General features: G+C 42.9%; 1 protein-coding gene across 1 annotated transcript in view; it reads left to right on the top strand.

Moving 5' to 3' along the window:
- LOC138468323 (exportin-5-like) overlaps window positions 1–18,075 on the top strand; it is a 1,170,237-nt gene that overhangs the window by 602,579 nt on the left and 549,583 nt on the right. Inside the window, exon 19 of the mRNA XM_069608829.1 lies at window positions 7,668–7,767. Coding sequence (XP_069464930.1) covers window positions 7,668–7,767 — 100 coding nt within the window. The remainder of the gene's footprint in view (window positions 1–7,667; window positions 7,768–18,075) is intronic.

Genomic DNA, 18,075 nt, shown 5'->3' with positions numbered 1-18,075 from the left:
TCCGTTTTTCGTTTCAGTGGCAGCAGGAAGAGGAGATGCGGTCTCCAAATCCACTATCTCTAGGTGGATTGTCAAATGCATCACACTCTTGCTAAGAGAGAACTGCCCTTCAAGCCTAGAGGCACATTTTACTCAAGGCACTGGGGCATCCATAGCATTCATTGTAAATGTTCCTCTTGAGTCCATTTGCAAAGCGGCAACCTGGAGTTCTGTACACACCTTTACAAAACACTATTGCCTAGACACTCACTCTAGGTCTGATTCTCAGGTGGGACAGGCAGTACAAAGACATCACTACTGTTCTTTCTCACAACCCACCTCCAACTCCGGGTACTGCTCGCTAGTCTATGCACCGCATGTGATTCTATGCAGATTAACAAACATCAGAAGACCTGCATTACTTACTGTAAAAGCATTTGTGATGGTTGTATCTGCTTAGATTCACATGCGCCCACCCTTCCTCCCCGCTCGGATGTGTTAGGAAAGATTTCTTAATTGTAGGTAATTTTCCTTCCATGTGGCAACCCCTAAACTTTTTGCTGTTGTTTTCACCAGGATCTAGACTTTGCCAGAGAAATGCAGCCTTCTGCCGCACTCCTCTGGGCTTTCGCTCCATTCTTACGGGGAAACTGACATGCGCTTAAGACAGTCAGTACCGGGAAACGTTGTTTTCTGTAGTTCTTTTATCATGTTGCAGCTTTCGCGCAACATGGCACAAGAGGGCACTGTAAGCTAAGTTACTGCTCTCTTGGGTCTCAAGTCTTCTTTTTGGATTGTTAATGAACGGTGCAAGTGAATCACGGACGGGACTGGTGGCAGCGATCGTTTCTTTGTGTTTTTGATCTCCTTTTGGCGTTTAAGCGCGTTTCTCGCGCTTAGCCCAAAATGGTGGCCTGGCTCCCAAAATGGCCAGACCATGAGGCTTCACCTTCCTCAGGTCGAGCTGACCCGGGGCCTTTCTTATTTGGGCATGTACTTTCCCGCGGGCTTCTACAGGTCTTGTGTGCTCCAGGATGTGGGCTGGGATGTCTGGTCCCAATACACATCCTGGGTGCCAGAGAGTCTAGTGTGTCGCGAATGCCTGGGACCACCGTGGTCCGTGATAGGTCCACGTATGGTGTGAGTGTTTTGTGAGCAGATCTCCCATTGGGTCCCCTCCGTTTTGGCGCGAAGGGAACCGTGGATAAGAGGGGGCTGGAAACACCACTACCATGTCGATCTCCTGAGATCTCACGAACGAAGGAATACAGGAGCCAAGTATCCTGCAACTACGAGGCTAAACCGAGGAATCGCTGGTGACCCGCTGAAGGACTGCTCCTCTGCCCTGCTGTCACTTTGTGAAACCCTTTCTACCTCTGATCGAACGAGAAGGCCTGTCCTGGTACTTCGACCCCTTGGAATAGTGGGAACAACTATTCTCGGCATCTTCACCATCTCCTGCACGTAAGCCTTCGGAAGTGTCTCTGGGCCATCCAGCAGACTGACCAGCCTACCCAGGAGTCTTGCTCTGTAACCGCCGTCAGGTTGTGTTGTATTAAGAGTCCTTGTCACTCTCACACGATTCGTACACTTAGCATTCCCAGGTCTGAAGTGAGTAGTGTACATTTGGCTGAAATACACACGGCCGCTCCATTGCCCTGCTGTGGTAAACTGTGCGGGTTCACTGCGTTTGGGACATCCTCAACCTCTGCTGCTGCGGAATCTACACGATGTCGAGACGTCCCCTGCTCGTATCTGAACCTGCCAGCACTGAAACTGACGCAGAGAAGCCTGGGTCTGCCTGCATCGGGGACCGGTGAGTAGCCTCGCTAGGAACCGGTCGCCCTCCTGCAGTAGCCCATAGCTTTTCCCCGCTGTGTCTAACAGCACGCCTTTCCGTACTCACGTTCTGCTTCTGCCCCCAGTGGAGGCTGCGCTTGAGTCGCGGAGCTCTGTTCATCTTCATTTGTTTATCGAACTAATCTGCCTGATTCCCTCGAAGAGACTCCCCTTTGCCCGTTGGCACCAGCGTGTGCAGGTACTTTTGAGCACAAGGTTCCACTCTTCGTAGAGCTTGGACTTCCTTTTAGTTGGGTGCCTCTGAAGGCGGACTGGGTCTAATTATTATTCGCACTGCCTGTTTTCCTCCCCATCTAGGTGGTCTACACATTTCGTGCGTCTAACTCGTTAGACCCTTTGTATTTGTATATATATTGGATTTGATTGGTATGTGTTGGTTTACTTCAATTTTATTGTGATTTCTCGCTACGGTCAATGTTACAAAGGCCTTGTAATAAATGTCTACATTTTTAATATAACACCTGCTTGGAGTAATTTGTAAGTGTCCTTGCTTTGTGTGTTCATTGCAGGCTGTCAGTCACCCTCACCCCTCTTGAGACCTAGTCTTGACCTCTGCGATCGCTACCCTGATTGGTCTGGCTTGTCCTGAGGTTACCCTGTTCCAAGAAACTAGACTGGCCTTCTGAACCTCTGCCCCTCCAAGACAGAGTTCAGAAATCCATCTTAACAGGATGGAAGAAACATAGACGTCTTACTACTTTCTCTCTTTTCTGTACTCACTCATGATAGTCACAAAGCTCCCTTATGGCAGAAAAAATACAATCGGAGGGACCTCGATGCGGGAGGGACCTTATGATATGAAATTTGTAACGCGCCTATACACAAGTGTTTCAAGGTACACTACACGTCACGTAGGGATCGTGTTAGAGGCACGCCCATGTCGACATCCCCTTTCGATTCTCAAAAGACAAGATGCAATACTCTGCGGTTACCACTGGATGTCGGACTATATGCACAGCATGTGAATCTAAGCTGATAGAACAATCAGAAATGCTTTTACAGTAAGCAATGCATGTCATATTTGTTACGAATAAACACACTCAAGGTTTCTTGAATAAACAATTATTAATTTATCAGTCAGTTAGAATAAGCCTTCTTCAGAAGGGGCACTATAACAGTAATACACAAATACACTCCAAAATACACACTCTTAGTGTCTCTAAATCAGCAAGTACCCATTTGGGATGGCACACACACACACACTTCCTACACCCTTAGGTGACTTAAATAGCTAGGACACTGTGGACATTAATACATCACTGGTACATTTAAAGCAATACTGAGATTGGTGTCAAAGAAAAGTGTTATTAGAATAAACAAGAGATCACACAAATATTCGGAAGCAGGTAAGTACTTTTGAACCCCCCAATGCAAAGTAAGTTAACCCCTTCCTGGAAGGATAGGTAAATTACAATGTCAGAGGTAGGGAGAGTAATTCAGGGAGCCAGGCCAGCCAATGTTGAGTTAGCAAAAGTCTAGGTGAGTTGAAGCACTACTTGCAGGAAGCTGTTAGGGTTGGGAGGGGTAGAAGATGCAAGCAACTCTACAGAAGCAATCAGGACGCGTCTTAACTGAGAACGAGTAAGGCTACACAACAAGAGGTAAGTTCGCTTAGACTGTACAATACCTTTGGTTAGAAGAAATGGTTCTAGCTGACTTCTGTTCCTGTGCAGCTCTGCAGATCCTTTTGTTCCTGGTCCTCAGTCATGGGGACAAGAGGGAGGACTTCTGGGGACTCTTTATCTGCAATGGGAGGGTCAGTGGCAGCAAACAATCTTCAAATCAGTGGCACTTCGCCATTTCAGCTCCTCGCCTCTCAAGAAAATAGCACCACCGCGGGTTCTCGGATACCACTCTGGACTTTCCTCGCATCTGGGGTCCAGCACTCTGAGGTGGCTCAGGATTGGTCAGTCCTGCTTCCTGGGAGTCCGGCGGAGCTTGTGTCCGACTGCAAAGTGATGCACTCCAATCTGCTGTTCCTCTACCTGGCACTTCGGTTCCTGCAGCAGCGAGGAAGTACAGCCAGCTCCGAGAGGATGTCCAGATGAGTTTACTTTGGAGTTGATTGGTCCCACCAACTCAAGGGGAGAAGTCGTCCTTGCAGGGCTTCTCTAGTCGGTACGAATTCGGAGCTGCAGCAGGCGTCTCTTCCAAGTTCCTCTTTGTATTCCTTCGTCCAGTGGTCGACTCTGCCTTCCAAGCCAACAAGCCTCACCTTTTATGCAGGTTTCTCCCATTCATTCCAGACTAGCTGTCAATCCACCATCAGGATGGCTGTCCTTGCCGGACAGCCAATCAATCACCCATGGGTGCATTCCTGTAACCAAGGGGATTAAGCACAGGGAGTTTCGGGCACCTCCCTCCCTTCCTGCCCCTGCCAGACATGCTGGAGCCAGAGGCAGGTTTCACTTGTGAATTCCGCCAAAGGCAAAGTGAACAAAGGGACCAAACCTGGTTCGGCGCGCAGAGTAAATCTCAAGAAAGACCGTTCCAACAAGAAATGGCGAAAAAAAGACTGGGGCCATTTTGACAAAATGGGCACCCATGGGTGCTTCACTGCAGCTGCGAAAGTAGCCTGCGGTAAAAACACACAACAGTAGTTAAAAGTAAACCACTGCCACCAGCCATTAATTGTGGAAAGGGTAACGTAAAAGATTTTACATGAGAAACTAGACAAATTAGATACTAAGTAACCACTCCAGCACCCTATTGTAAGATAGTGTGTGTTGGATCTAGAAAGTTACAAAAGTAAGTAAAGTCAATTCCATTTCACTGCTCTTGGAAACAGTAGTTTATCCAAGAGAAGGTATTTAAACCTTTGGAAAATCTGAAAGACTTCCCTGTGCCACTGCACTGCAGGTGCTGTGTGTCACAATGTAAAAAGATGATGCCTATGAAGTTTGTCAGACTCCAAAAACAAAAGAGAAACAGAGCTCAAATCACAGAAAAATACATGAGAGAGTGGGAAAAAGATCTCTCTCTCCAGGTTTAAAATTAAAAAGTCCTAGAGTCCGGCAAAAGTGCTGGGGCTCTCTAAGGTAGAGAGGCATTAGAACATTTCTGAGAATTCTCCCCAACACTCGACCCCCTAGACTAAGGGACAGGAGGATTTAATCCACCCCTGGATGAATCTCCTTACTCCAGTCGGTCATACTTTCTGGAGTGACCATCAGCATTTTGATGATTACACCCTGACATGTTAGGCAAAGTTTGTATGTAGAATCCTCTGGGACCACTACACACAACTAGGATTACAGGTGTAAGCAAAACCAACCTTTGGTATAAGTCTGTACCACACAGTTTTTGGTAGCGAGCTGAGCAGCCAGGCTTATCTCAAGAGGGAATGTGAGCTGTAATGATGTTACACACAGGTCTACAATCCCAAGTATTCAAATAGACTCTTATACTCAAGGTTTCTTGGTAAAACACTTACTAATTTATTACACAATCAGTTAGAAAACATTCACTAAAAGAAGGCAATCAATATTGCACAAAAAATATTCTACAGTACTTCACACTATCCGGTTCTAAGGCATTTAAACCACTTTGAAGGAGGAGCAAAATGGCATTCAGAGCATTTGAAGTAGGAGCAAAAAGGCATAAGTTTAATGAAACAAATAGTAGAGTTATTCTTAAACAGTACAAATAGTCTGAGGTCACCTGAGGAGTTGGTCCAATGCAATAGGTAGGCCAAAGTCAATGGGCTAGAGTCTTGTATCAGTAAAAACGGTCTGGTAGTTAAACAAAAAATTATTTGCCACGGTTCTCAGAAGTAGTTCATAGACAAAAGGTTTATATGTCGGGTCACAAGCTGACTATGCCTGTAAATTGCCAAAGTTTCACGCACTTTCGCAGTGAGAGCTAAGTTCTCTCGGTCAGGTTTTCAGAGTACCTTACAATGAAGAAAAAGATGCAGCTGAAGACTACTATTCCTGGCAGTTCCTGCAGATATCGCTGTTCCTGAGCCTCAGTCATGGGGACAAGAGGGAGGATGTCGGGGGACTCCTGCACTGCGATTGGTCGCAAAGCTGGCAAATGGATTCCGGTAGCTGTAGTAAAGCACACAAACTGGTGTCCCTCTGCCTGGTTATTCAGTTTCCTGCAGCACTCTAAGTAAAATACAACCAGCTCCAACAATGGTATCTAGGTGGCTTGCGGGTCGAGTTGATTGGTCCCACCAAATCCCGAATCCTGCCAAAGGCGAAATGAACATAGAGACCAAACCTGGTTTGGCGCGCAGAGAAAATTCCTAGAAGGACCTTTCCACAAAACTGCCAAAAAAACCACCAGGGGTCATTTTGTCAAAGATGTCTCTGTGCCATTTTGAAAAAGATGGCTCCTGCGGTTACCAGAGCTGCGAACGCAGCCCGCGGTAAAGACATACCATGCTAGTTCAAACGAAACCACTGCCACCAGCTATTCAATGAGGAAAGGGTAACATAAAAAATATTACATGAGAATCTAGACAAAGGGGATACTAAGTAACCCCTCCAGCACTCTATTGTAAGATAGTGTGTGCTGGGTCTAGAAAGTAACAATGGTAAGTCAATTTCACTTTACTGCTCTGGGAAACAGTAGTTTATCCCAGAGAAGGTGTTTAAACCTTTGGTAAATCTGGAAGACTTCCCTGTATCACTGCACTGAAGGTGCTGGGATGCACAGTGTAAAAGATAATGACTATGGATCCGGGTTAAAAAAATCAAGTCCTCAAAATCCAGCAAATTTGCTGTGGGTCTCTAAGGTGAAGACAATTAGCAGATTTCTGAGAATTCTCCCTAACACTCTTCCCATGAGCAAATCCCCTAAGAACTTTGGGGAGCTCCAGTTGGACCTCCAGAGATGAGCTCCCCCTCCTCAAATCCCCTTACCAGAGTGCAGGACCGAAGAATCAAGGCAGATTGAGCTGGCAGTAAACGTTCATCCTTGGAGCCTGTAAAAAGGCACCAAAACTTAAGACCGACGTTGGAGCATGAAGAATCCTTTGCTTCAAGTCCTTTCGCCAGGCTGCTCCTGCGACATCCCTTCCAGAGTTCCTCCTGTTGTCACCACGACCAAGGAACAGGAGACAGGTTCCCCCACTGCTGCACGGTGAAATCCAGATGCATCGTCTTCACAACTCCTCAGGTACTGTGGTGCTTGAAGCTGAAGGCTTAAGTCAGGACAGAGTTCAAAAGCAAAAAGTTGGGGGGGTCCATAGAAATGGAGGGAAAGTTGCTAAAAAAGAGAAAACGTACCTAACATGCAATGCATGTTTAGTTTTGAAGCCCTTCTAAAACGGGTATTTTCAAATCATAAAGTACTGTTATTTCAGGTAGGTACCGCTTTTCATTTAGAAATTTGCAGCATAAATGATTGCTATAAGCCGGTCAAGTGGCACAGCGAGTAGAGCGCCCGCTTTGACACCCGTGCAGAGCCTGTTAACGCAGGTTCGAATCCCGGCGGGGCCAAACTCAGACTTTCATCCTTCCGAGGTCGATAAATGAGCACCACACACCGTGGGTAATAATAAGCAGCGCTCAGATACCTGAGGGTTTGTAGCGCTATATAAAAGCCTAATTATTATTATTATTATTATTATTATTATTATTATCATTTTTCAAAAAGTGGTGAACTACGGCCTTGCAGTGGCCAAGTTTTATTAGCTTGCAAGTGGAATTGAATTTAAAAAATCCCTTTTTTGAATTCATGTTTCCATACATATCTGGATATTGTTTGCTCTGGGCCCCATCCCTAGTGCCATTAATTGTAAAGTTATTTTTGAATGATTAGTCTACACATGGATTTTGTACTGACATTAATGTGTGCTCCGTTTCATTTCAATGTAATAGGGTATTATCTGGTCCAGAAACATTTATCCCATTTGTGGGTGTTAATCTCCAACTCACAGACCCCGTTACTGAAGACCCCACTGGCCTGAATCGTTCGCGAGTAAGTATTCATGGCTTTTCAGTTTTCCCTTCTGAGCTTGCGAGCCTTAAAGCTGGATTTTCCCACTCCATATGTTTTACCAAAATGCATTAGTAATATGAAGATTGAAATTGTTCATTTTATCTGATGTCATTTTTGTATGTGAACCCAACATTTATGCGCATTTAAAATCTGTCACTGTACTCTTGAGCGAACCAGGACCTAAGCACTGTCAACCTCTCACTTGCATGGTTTAGCAAAAAGAATGAGGTTAATCATTTTCAAAGGTTTGTCTGGTTGTTTGGTGGTACAGTGTTAACGTAACAGTCGTCTAGTAGCGGCTATATTCGAACCTATGATTGCTTGTTCTTCTTTTTATTATATTTCGGCATGAAGAATGGGACTCCATGTCCTCCCTGGGTTGTAAATAAGAGTGCCTAGGGCATTGGACACTTGTTCAAATGATGTTGATTGCATATCTTAGAAGAAGGAGCTACAATAACAACAGCAGCAGCACCCTAAGCACATGGAGTTGAGATGGATTTCCCCGCTCTGGCCTGGGGGACAGAGTTTAGGAGGCCACCCTAGTTATAGTGAACAGGGGAAACTTCTGGGAGTTCAGCCAAACAAATCAAGGTAGCATGGAGATTGGTCTAGGCTTAGTCTCGGGAGAGGTGGGTGGGGGTCAGTTGTCCAGAATGAATCCACACAATGAAGCAATCCTGGATTACACTTAGACAGGTAAGTACAAAAATACTCAATTTATTGCAGGACTGTTTGGGAGAATTCTCATTTCTGTGCTAATTCCCTTCAACCTTAGAGACCCCCAGCTCTTTTGCTGGACTTTGGGACTTTTAATTTTTATCCTGGAATGAGCAAGACATTTTTCTCACTCTCTCATGTATTTTTGATCTGATTTGAACGCTTTTGGAGTCTGACAAACTCCATAGGAATCTACCTTTTGTATTGTGAGACACTGCACGTTCAGTGCAGTGTCGGAGAAGTCCTTTGGATTTCTCATAAGGTTTAAATACCTTCTCTAAATTGACTTTACATACCTGTTTTTCCTATGTATGTCCAGTACACCCCATCTTATGTGGAAGTACTGGGAGGTTACTTAGCCACTTTTCCTACTTACTCATGTAAACCATTTTGTTACCCTCACTACATTTAATGGCTGGTGGCAGTGGTTTAATGTTCCTACATTGTGCGTTTTTACTGCAGGCTGAATCTTCAGCTTGCAGTATAGCACCCATGGGTGACAAATTTGTCAAAATGGCTACGGTCTTCTTTTTTCGCCATTTCTTGCTTGTGAGGTCTTTCTTGGGTTTTACTCTGTGCGCCAAACCAGTTTAACCCTTTTGTTTGTTTTGCCTTTGGCGGGCTTCAGTGCTGAAACCCTCCTCCGGCTTCAGTGTGTCTGACATGGCAGGAAACAAGGGAGGTGCCCGATATCTCCCTGTCCTTGGTCTCTCCTTGGTTCCCGGAATGCACCCAGTGGTGATTGGCTGGCTTGCTGTCCTTGCAGGACAGCCACCCTGCTGTGAGGGATGGCTAGGCTGTGCATGAATGGAAGAAACCTGCATAAAAGGTGAGGTCTTTTGAACAGAAGGCAGAGTCGACCACTGGACAAAGTATCCGAAGAAAGAAATTGGATGAGAAGCTTGCTGCACCCTCCTGGACCGTTAGTTTGCCCGGTGAAGCCCTGCTGCAGTGCTGAAGCTCCAACTTTGTATCGACTAGAGAAGCCCGGAACGGACGACGACTTCCCTTAGTTTGGTGGGACCAACCGACACCAAGACGAACTTTCCTGGAAACCCTTTCTCTGCTATCTGTACTTCCTCGCTTCTGCTGGAACAAAGTGCCAGGGCTCAGAAACATTAGAATCAAGTGTATCTTCTTTAAGCCAGACCAGACCTTCAGGAAGCTCTAGAGGGCCATCCCGAAGCAGGACGACCCATGCCTGAGCCACCTCAACAGAGTGCTGGACCCCAGAAGCAAGGGAAGCCCATCAAGTATCCAAGAACCGCGGTGTTGCTATTGACCGGTAGTTGAAACCGCAAAGTGCTGCTGATCTGAAGAGAGCATGTAACCGCTGACTACTTTCCAACTGCAGTGTATGAGTCCTATAGACGTCCTCCCTGTTGTCCCCATAAATGAGACCCAGAAACCAGGATCTGCAGGACTACAACCAGAACGGAAGTTAGCTGGATCGTCTTCAAACCTAAAATACTGTCTTGACTGAAGGGGTACTTAACTCTTTCGTCTGTAGCTTGCTTGTTCTCACTGGAAACTCTCAGTAGCTGCTTTCTAATTCTCCCCTTCGCAAGCCTTGCTGCGTGTGGCCCAACAGTGATTCATTTTCTACAAACTCTCTGAATGACATTGTGCAAGACTTTTGTGCCGTTTACAAGAAGTGCCTCTGCTCCCTAGACATTGCTCAAAATGACTTTGGCTGTCCTGGTTCCCTGCAGACTCTTTGGACCCATTGACTTTGGTTTTTACTTTCCCACATAGGTGGTGCATAAGTTTAACTCGTATTGCTGAGAAAGGTCTAACGTAGACTTCATTGGGAAATTGCAAAGTGTTCACATGCTCTGAGAATCTGTTAACCTTAGTCCTTCCCTAACCTTTGCCTTTTCCACAACCTCAGTATTGCATTAAGTGCCAAAAGTGATATATCAATGTCCACAGTGTCCTAGCAATTGAAGTTACCTCCGGGTGTAGGAAGTGTGTGTGTGTGTGTGTGTGTGTGTGTGTGTGTGACATCCCAAAAGGGAATCTACTTGCTTGACTTCCTCCCCTACCTTTCTGCACCCCTCTCCCTCACCTCTTGTTTTTTTTCTGGCTCTACCAGAAATGTTTTCAGGCCTAGTACGGTAGTCGCCTGTCTGTTTCCATTTCCTTCCCACTCTCCCCCTCCCTTATCTATGTTTTAGCTCTTGCACTATCTGAAATGTCGTCAAGCCGAGTACGATAGTTAATTTCACATCCTTACTTTTCATGGCCTGTAAGAATGTCATTGTTTTTTCCCTTGTTCCCTCCCTTGCCTTGAAGCGCTTTGAAACACATTGTGTATAGGCGCTATATAAATAAACTATCATATCATAACTTAAAGCTGAGGAAGTGTTTTTGAAGTGTATTTTTATTGTTGCATATTGCCCTTTCTAGAGAAGGCTTATTTAAAACTGACGGTTAAATAAATAATTATTTTACTTGAGAACCTTGAGTGTAAGTGTTATTTGGATACTTGTAACTGTGAATCTCAGTGCAACCCTTCCACAGCTCACATTTTCTCTTCTCTTTAGATAAGTCTGGCTGCTCAGTCACTCTACCAATTTGTGTGGTACAGACCTATACCAATAGGTGGGTTACCTATTACCAAGAGGACAAGGCTGGTGTAGTCTCCCACAGGGTTACTGCGTCCAATCTTGCCTAACAGTTGCTCTATGAAAGGTCGCATAGCCTGGTGCCCCGAGAACAGGAGCCTAGCAAAGGGAATTCTTCAGGCCTTGGTAGGCCTTCTCGCACTCCTCAGATCAAGAAACTTTGTTGTGTTTCTGTAGTAGTGAGGGCAGTTGGAGGGGCAGCTATATGGTGCCCTCGTTTGCCAGAAAGTTCCTGTAATACCCAGTGAGGCTCATTAATGATTTCACTTGGGTTTGCATAGTGTGACTTAACCAGTCCTGTACAGCCTCTACTTTACTGGCAAACTGCTGCATCTTCACCCCACCAACCTGATGCGCAAGGTAAACCACTGAACCCTGATCCATTTTACACTTAGTTGCCTTTGTGGTTAGGTGTGTGTACATTGGGTGTTCCTGTCCTCTCCGATTTCGTACTGTAATCACTTTTAAGCAGTTTGCGATTTCTACGTTCCCAAGGTCCCCATGTATCGGTAATAAATCCTAATCATGAGGCGAAGAAACAACCATTGACTGGTTATATGGTAGCCTCTATTATTATAGTGGCTAGTCTTGTGAGTTTTTTCTTAAAACGAGATAAGGTGTTCAGATAAAACAAGACAAAACAGAGGAGCACCGTACTATTAACTTAACATAGCTAGGTCAAAGACAGGTCAACAACTGTGTGTATGGGCAAAGGTAAAGGTGAACAATGCAAAAAGAGGTGCAATTCTTCTCAGGTCTGTACAAACAATATGCAATGGCTTCTTGTAATTGTTATAATTGAACTAGAGGTGTACACAATATTCCTTCATAAAGGTCACAATCTCATAGTTTCAATGCTGTGAAGTATTGTCTTAAATTACTGCTTTTCTTTCTGATACATTCAAACAGACCAGTAGAGTTAGAAAAACACAAAGTCCTTTTAGATGTGAGGCACAGATATTAATCCCTAACTAGGTTGCTGTGGTTAGAGGCAATTATATTGGTCTATGTAGTACTGGTTAGAAGGAGTGGTCAGCTATGGCTGATCCCCGACCAAGAGAGACTGGTCCGACGTCTGTTAAACTGTGAGGCAGATTCAGTGTGGTCCTTCAATGTGGTATTTAGTCATTGTCCCACGAGGATCACTGACGTTTCAATTGTTCTAATTCACAATCTTCTTCTGGTGCCTTATATATGCAGGTCTCCCTAAAGGTAAACATAGACGAGAGTGTCCACTCAGAAAAGGGTACTAAGTGTTTCTATAATAAACAATAAGTGGAAGGATAAAAAGCATCATAATGGTGCTGGTACAATAAATAAGTGAAGGGCTGAGGGCCCTCATGGTCCAGTGACTGACCTGTCCTGGAAGCTGGGTGGAAACTCCTGTGCTTCCAGAGAACTGAAGGGGTGATTAGGCATAGGCTGTGCGGAAAGGTCACAGTCTGTGCAGGCTGCTACAAACATCCATGTGGTGGCCTAAGTATGTGGGTCAGTTTTGATTATGCGGCCCTATGGAAAAGGAGACACAAGAACAGCAAAGTGGAGCTGTGTCAGTAAAAGGCACTACTATGTGTGGGGGTAGCGCTAGTGAAATGGCCTCAGAGGAAGGAAAAACTGTTGGTTACTTGGGGAGGCAGGGGCGGGGGGGCTGGAGCCTGCTCACCTGTGTGTAGCTTCATGCGGGTTAGGCTGGGGTGGCTGCGCCGTGCGTGGTCAGTCTGGCGAGGTCCTGAATTCGAATGAATTGGAGCTGTTCGTGGTGTATCATTTTTTTTATTTTTTTTTTTTTATTTTGGTTGGTCAAAATAATTTAACCTTTCAAAACAAAACTTTTTTTTTTTTTAAGATTAATTCATTAAAATACATTGTTTCCATTTTCAATGACCATAATATACATTCCTATCACAAATTTTTGAGATTCTTAAATATACAACAATTTCAATTGTTTAAAAATAAGAGAATGATGAGATAGAAAGAAATTCTAAAATATGCTCATCAAATAGTTACATTCACAATAGCAGTAATTAATCAGTTCATAATTCAAATGCCACACACCGTAGAGTTCAGTTTTAGCCGAATTTGCATTACTATAACATGATGTTTCAGCATTAAGGAATAATTATAGATTCAGATGGGTGCAGTATTGATTTTAGAAACTGCATAGTAGCTATTCGTATTGAAATTTTAGAAGTAGCAAATAATTCATACCATAACTCATCGACAGAACGAGATAAATAATGTAATTGGGTGAGTTTATGGATAATCATTTCTCTTTGTGTTTTTAGACCAGCACATACAATCAGTAAGTGTTTAAGAGTCTCTTCCATCTCAGCAAGTTTACAAAATCGGCAATGTGCAACTTCTGCTTTAATTAGACCTCTTCTCAACAGTATTTGATTTGTGGGCCACAGATTTAATCGAAACCTTAAAATCTGATTTCTCTGTGTTGCTGAGGGGAATTTCAATAGATAGTCAGCTGCCTTTCGGAATTTCTTATGACCGAAAAGTGCTCTATCAAAGTCTTTTAATGCTAAGCATTTTTGTTGTGTATATTGCCAGTCAAATATATACAATTTCAATTTTGCCCTGTTCAGATTCTGCAATAACAGTTCCAGGGATATATTCGCTTCACTCAAATCATTGAACACTGTAGTTCTCCAATTCTTTGGAAATGGATGTTGAGAGCGTAACAAATAGTCTGCCAGTACTGCTAGCACACTGTTCGTAGTTATTCCCAAGAGACATTTCCGTAAAAGATTGCATCTTTTCCAGACTGCTTGAATATGCATCGAGAGAGTGCCCAATTCAAATCGCAGAAGAGCATTCGGTGTCAAACTCGGCAGATTAAGGGTTTTTTTCCAAAATTGAGCTTCAATTCTGTCCCAATATTCTCGTTTTTGGGGTGTCCAAGTTTCAGCCCCATAAGTCATAATGGGAATTACCTTTTGTAGGTAAAATGTAAAAACATGAGAACAAGAGAATTTACCAAATTTGGCTAAAAGTATTTTGGCCTGCGAAATTAAAGATAATAGTTTTCTACTCAAACTACTTTGTTCAGGTTTGTTTGCACTGGAGTTGCTGAATATTACACCAAGATATTTATATTCATCAACTATCGTTAGTTTTTGTTTGAACAAAACCCAATTATTATGTTTCCGAAGTTTCAGATGATTATTTCTTAGTTCCATAACTTGGTTTTTTTTTCCAAGTTAACTGTAAGATTATTCTTAACAACAAAGCATTCTAGCTGATTAAGAAGTGACTGAAGTCCGCTCGGTGTTTGTGAGATGCGGACCAAATCATCCGCATAGAGAAGCCACGCAATGATTTGCTTGCCAAGTTTAGGTGCATCATTAATTACCTTCAAAAGATCTAGGCCTAGGTCAAAAATGAACATATTAAACAACGTTGAAGCAAGAATACAGCCTTGTTTGAGGCCGCGTTTAGTATGAATGGTTTTAGATAACAACCCATTTAGGTTCAATTTGACTTGCATTGTTGTATCAGAATGTAACAATTTTATTAATGAAATAAGTGATGACGGGCAACCAAAATTCGACCTTTTATCAAATAATAATTGTCGATCAACTGATTCGAAGGCGACTCGAAAGTCGACAAATGCCAAGTAAAGAGCTTGTTGTTTCATTGCATATGCTGCTTTAATAGCATTGCGTATAGTTATATTGATAGCAGTACCAAGCCCCGCTACAAAGCCCGTTTGAAAGGGGTCACGTCTGTTTTCATTATGTAACCAAATATTGAGATCCCGCAGAATAATTCTGGAGAAGATTTTCCCAGGTGCGTCTAGCAATGCTATTGGGCGATAACTTGCTGGGCTTGTGCGGTCCCCCTTTTTGTAAATGGGGACTATCACAGCTTTGCACCAAGATGGAGAAATGTTTTGCTTCACCTGGATAGAAAGAAAAACAGCGTGTAAAACTTTAGCCCATAGAATCGGATTTTGTTTTAGAGTGTAGTTCGACAGACTGTCAGGGCCCGGGGCTCTAGATGAACTTGCCTTATTAATATAAAATAGAATGTCGTCTATATCAAACTTTAAAGAGAAAGGGGAACCTTCAAATCTCGTTAGCTCTTGTTTGCTGTTATTTGATGGTATATCATACATGTTCGTGAAATATTCAACCCAACATTTCTCCGATACACCATTAGTTTGAGATGAGAGTTGTGAACATGTTGTGCCAGAGTTAATTAATCTCCAGATCTGAGAAGTATTTTTTATCTGAGCTACTTGGAGCCACTGTTCACCATCTTTTTGAAACATGCTTGCTTTATGTGCTCTTATCCAGTTTTTATAGTCAGTTTTTATGCTACGTAGAGCTGAATCGCGATATTTCTGCGATAAAAGCAAGGATTGTCTTTTTTGTTTACGAAATAAAGATTTTCTATCTCTAATTGATCATATACATGGGTAGGACGAGTGTTATTATTTGTTTTATGCGCAATTGTACTAGAGGAGGCAAAGAGATGCATTTTATCATAATATTCTAGTGGAGTAAATGCTTTCTCTGAAAGGAGGTGATAATCATTAATCAAATCTTCGCCCAGCGCTTCTAAATCAGGATTCGTCCAGTATAGCCTATTCAGCTGTGTGTTGATCTTCAAATTTTTTAGTTGCTGATGACGGTCCTGCAAATTACTCTGATTATGGACAGAGAATTCAATCGTCAGCATCATATGATCACTATCCAAGGAGGGTAGAACAAGAAACTTGGATATCTGACTAAATAATACTCTCTCTACATAGATATAATCGATAGTTGCTTTGTGTTGTCCGCTTGACCAAGTGTAAGAAGGTGGAATGTCAGTTTTAAATGTACCATTCAGCATTAACAAATCCCAGGTTTCTACAAAAGAAAGCCACTGAGAAGCCTGTTCCGAATTCCCTTTTTTAGATGTCATAAGGAGGTGAATATTCAGATCTCCAGCCAGAATAATATGCATAATGTTAGGGGTAGCAGCAATGCTTTCCATGATGGCATTGAGATCCTTTAGAAAATTAGATGTTAGAATAGCTACAGGATTCCAATACAAATTAATGATTGCGAATTTTATGTCCTGGATTAGAATTACAGACCATTGCATGTAGGAATTTGGAGAGGGGCAATCAGTTACATTGGTTACAGTTGAAATATCAGAAATTATTGTTAGACCAGACATTGGTCTACCTTTCAGGCCTTTAATTGCAGGAGCCAGATGTATATGACTATCCCATGATGGAGAAATCGTAAACCAGGTCTCTTGCAGAAGCACTATATCAAAATGTGTTAATATGCATTTTGGATTGTTCAATAAGTGCTTGTGCCCTCTGGTGTTCCAACTCAAAATTCTAATTTTGTGTTTAAGAGGGCATGACTCATCAAATACTAGTTATGTTTTTTTACAACAACAGCAACTATTCGTTTGAATTACAGAGGATGTGCTTTCTTTTGGCAGAGTTGCAGTGGTTGGTCCCGCAGTTCTTATTCTTTCTGTAAATTGCAAGTCTTCAGTTGGGTGATTTTCACCATTAGTAGGGATTAATTTGAATCCTAAATCAAAAAGTGCCAACCTTGCAGACCATATGATGTTAAAAATGGCCCGGGATCTAATCCACAGACATGAGACAGTCAAATCATTTTCATCAGGGAATTCAATCCTATCAATGTCTCCAGAGGCAAGACTCTCCAGCATTGGGATATCGGAGAATATTTCCATGATGCTCCCTCTATTCATAGTGTATTTCGGAAAGGAACCACCCCGACAACTAAGAACAATTGAATATAAATGAGGAGATTTTTTATTTCCACTACCCGAGGTCATTGAGACCATTTTCTTTGTGCGTGGGGTTTCTTGCATAGTTTGTTTTCTCAATTGCTACTGGGAGCTGAAATGAAACATTCTTGAGATTAACTTTCTGATCTGCAGTTAATGGAGGATCAGAATTATAATCACAGGTAGACAATTTCATGGCAGATTTAAGTGTCTTTTGTTCTATGGTTAGGGTCACTAAGCAATCCCTAATCGAAGATAAAATATCAGTTTGCACATTTGCCTGTAGTGCCAGAACTGTTGACATGTCAGAGGGATTCTTTGTACCTATACCAACTGCACCATCTCGGAGTGGCAAGGCAGGAGAACAACCAGCAGTTTCAGAACACAGAATTGGACTATCATTCAGGACAAGGTTGGATTTCATCAACGGATGTGACAGAACCGGACTCGGTCGGTGTTGACACATGTAATCATCCACAGTTTTCCTAAGTTCCGCACAAGTGAGTAAAGATCCTTGGCGATCAGAGTTGTTTTCTATATCAGGCTTATTTGGTTCTATTAAATGCCCCTCAGCAGGTAAGTCTGCACACTCTATCGCAACCTTCCACCACCTTAACCAATTCGTCTAATGGCGAGTGATTTAGATCTATCTGGGAGTCCCTCCTTTTATCGTTGATCTTTTTTTTCTCCTGTGCCAAATTAGTGTATTTTTTAGTTATAGCATTAGAGGCCAATCTTAGACCACTCGCTGATTTAGAGAGAGACTTAATTAACTGTTTAGTCTGTCCGTTTGATGATATCTTTTTAGACTTTTGATTTTGTTTTCTTCACATTTACAATAGGTTCAGATTTTTGTTTCTTTAAATTCCTGTTGAAAATCATATAGGCTTCTTTATGTACTTGTACGCGTCCAACAGTGGGAAGTATCTTTGCAGAAGATGGTATACATGATTCATCAATAGATGTTACTATAGGAAGTACTTTGGGAGAGGGCGTCAAAGGTAATTCTTCGAAGAATTTCGTAAGCGGCGAGGGTACTGCAGCCGGAACCCTCGATGGGATCTCTCGAATGATGCCCTCTACAAAAGGTACAGCAGTTTTTAAGGTTGGTGCAAGTTTTTTAGTTAAGCATTGACTGTTTTGAGAACCATGTTGTTCTGTGACCCTT

Source organism: Ambystoma mexicanum, chromosome 4q, assembly GCF_040938575.1.
Source record: "Ambystoma mexicanum isolate Mex_15411 chromosome 4q, UKY_AmexF1_1, whole genome shotgun sequence".
Lineage (NCBI taxonomy): Eukaryota > Metazoa > Chordata > Amphibia > Caudata > Ambystomatidae > Ambystoma > Ambystoma mexicanum.
This window is presented reverse-complemented; position numbering and strand designations above follow the sequence as displayed.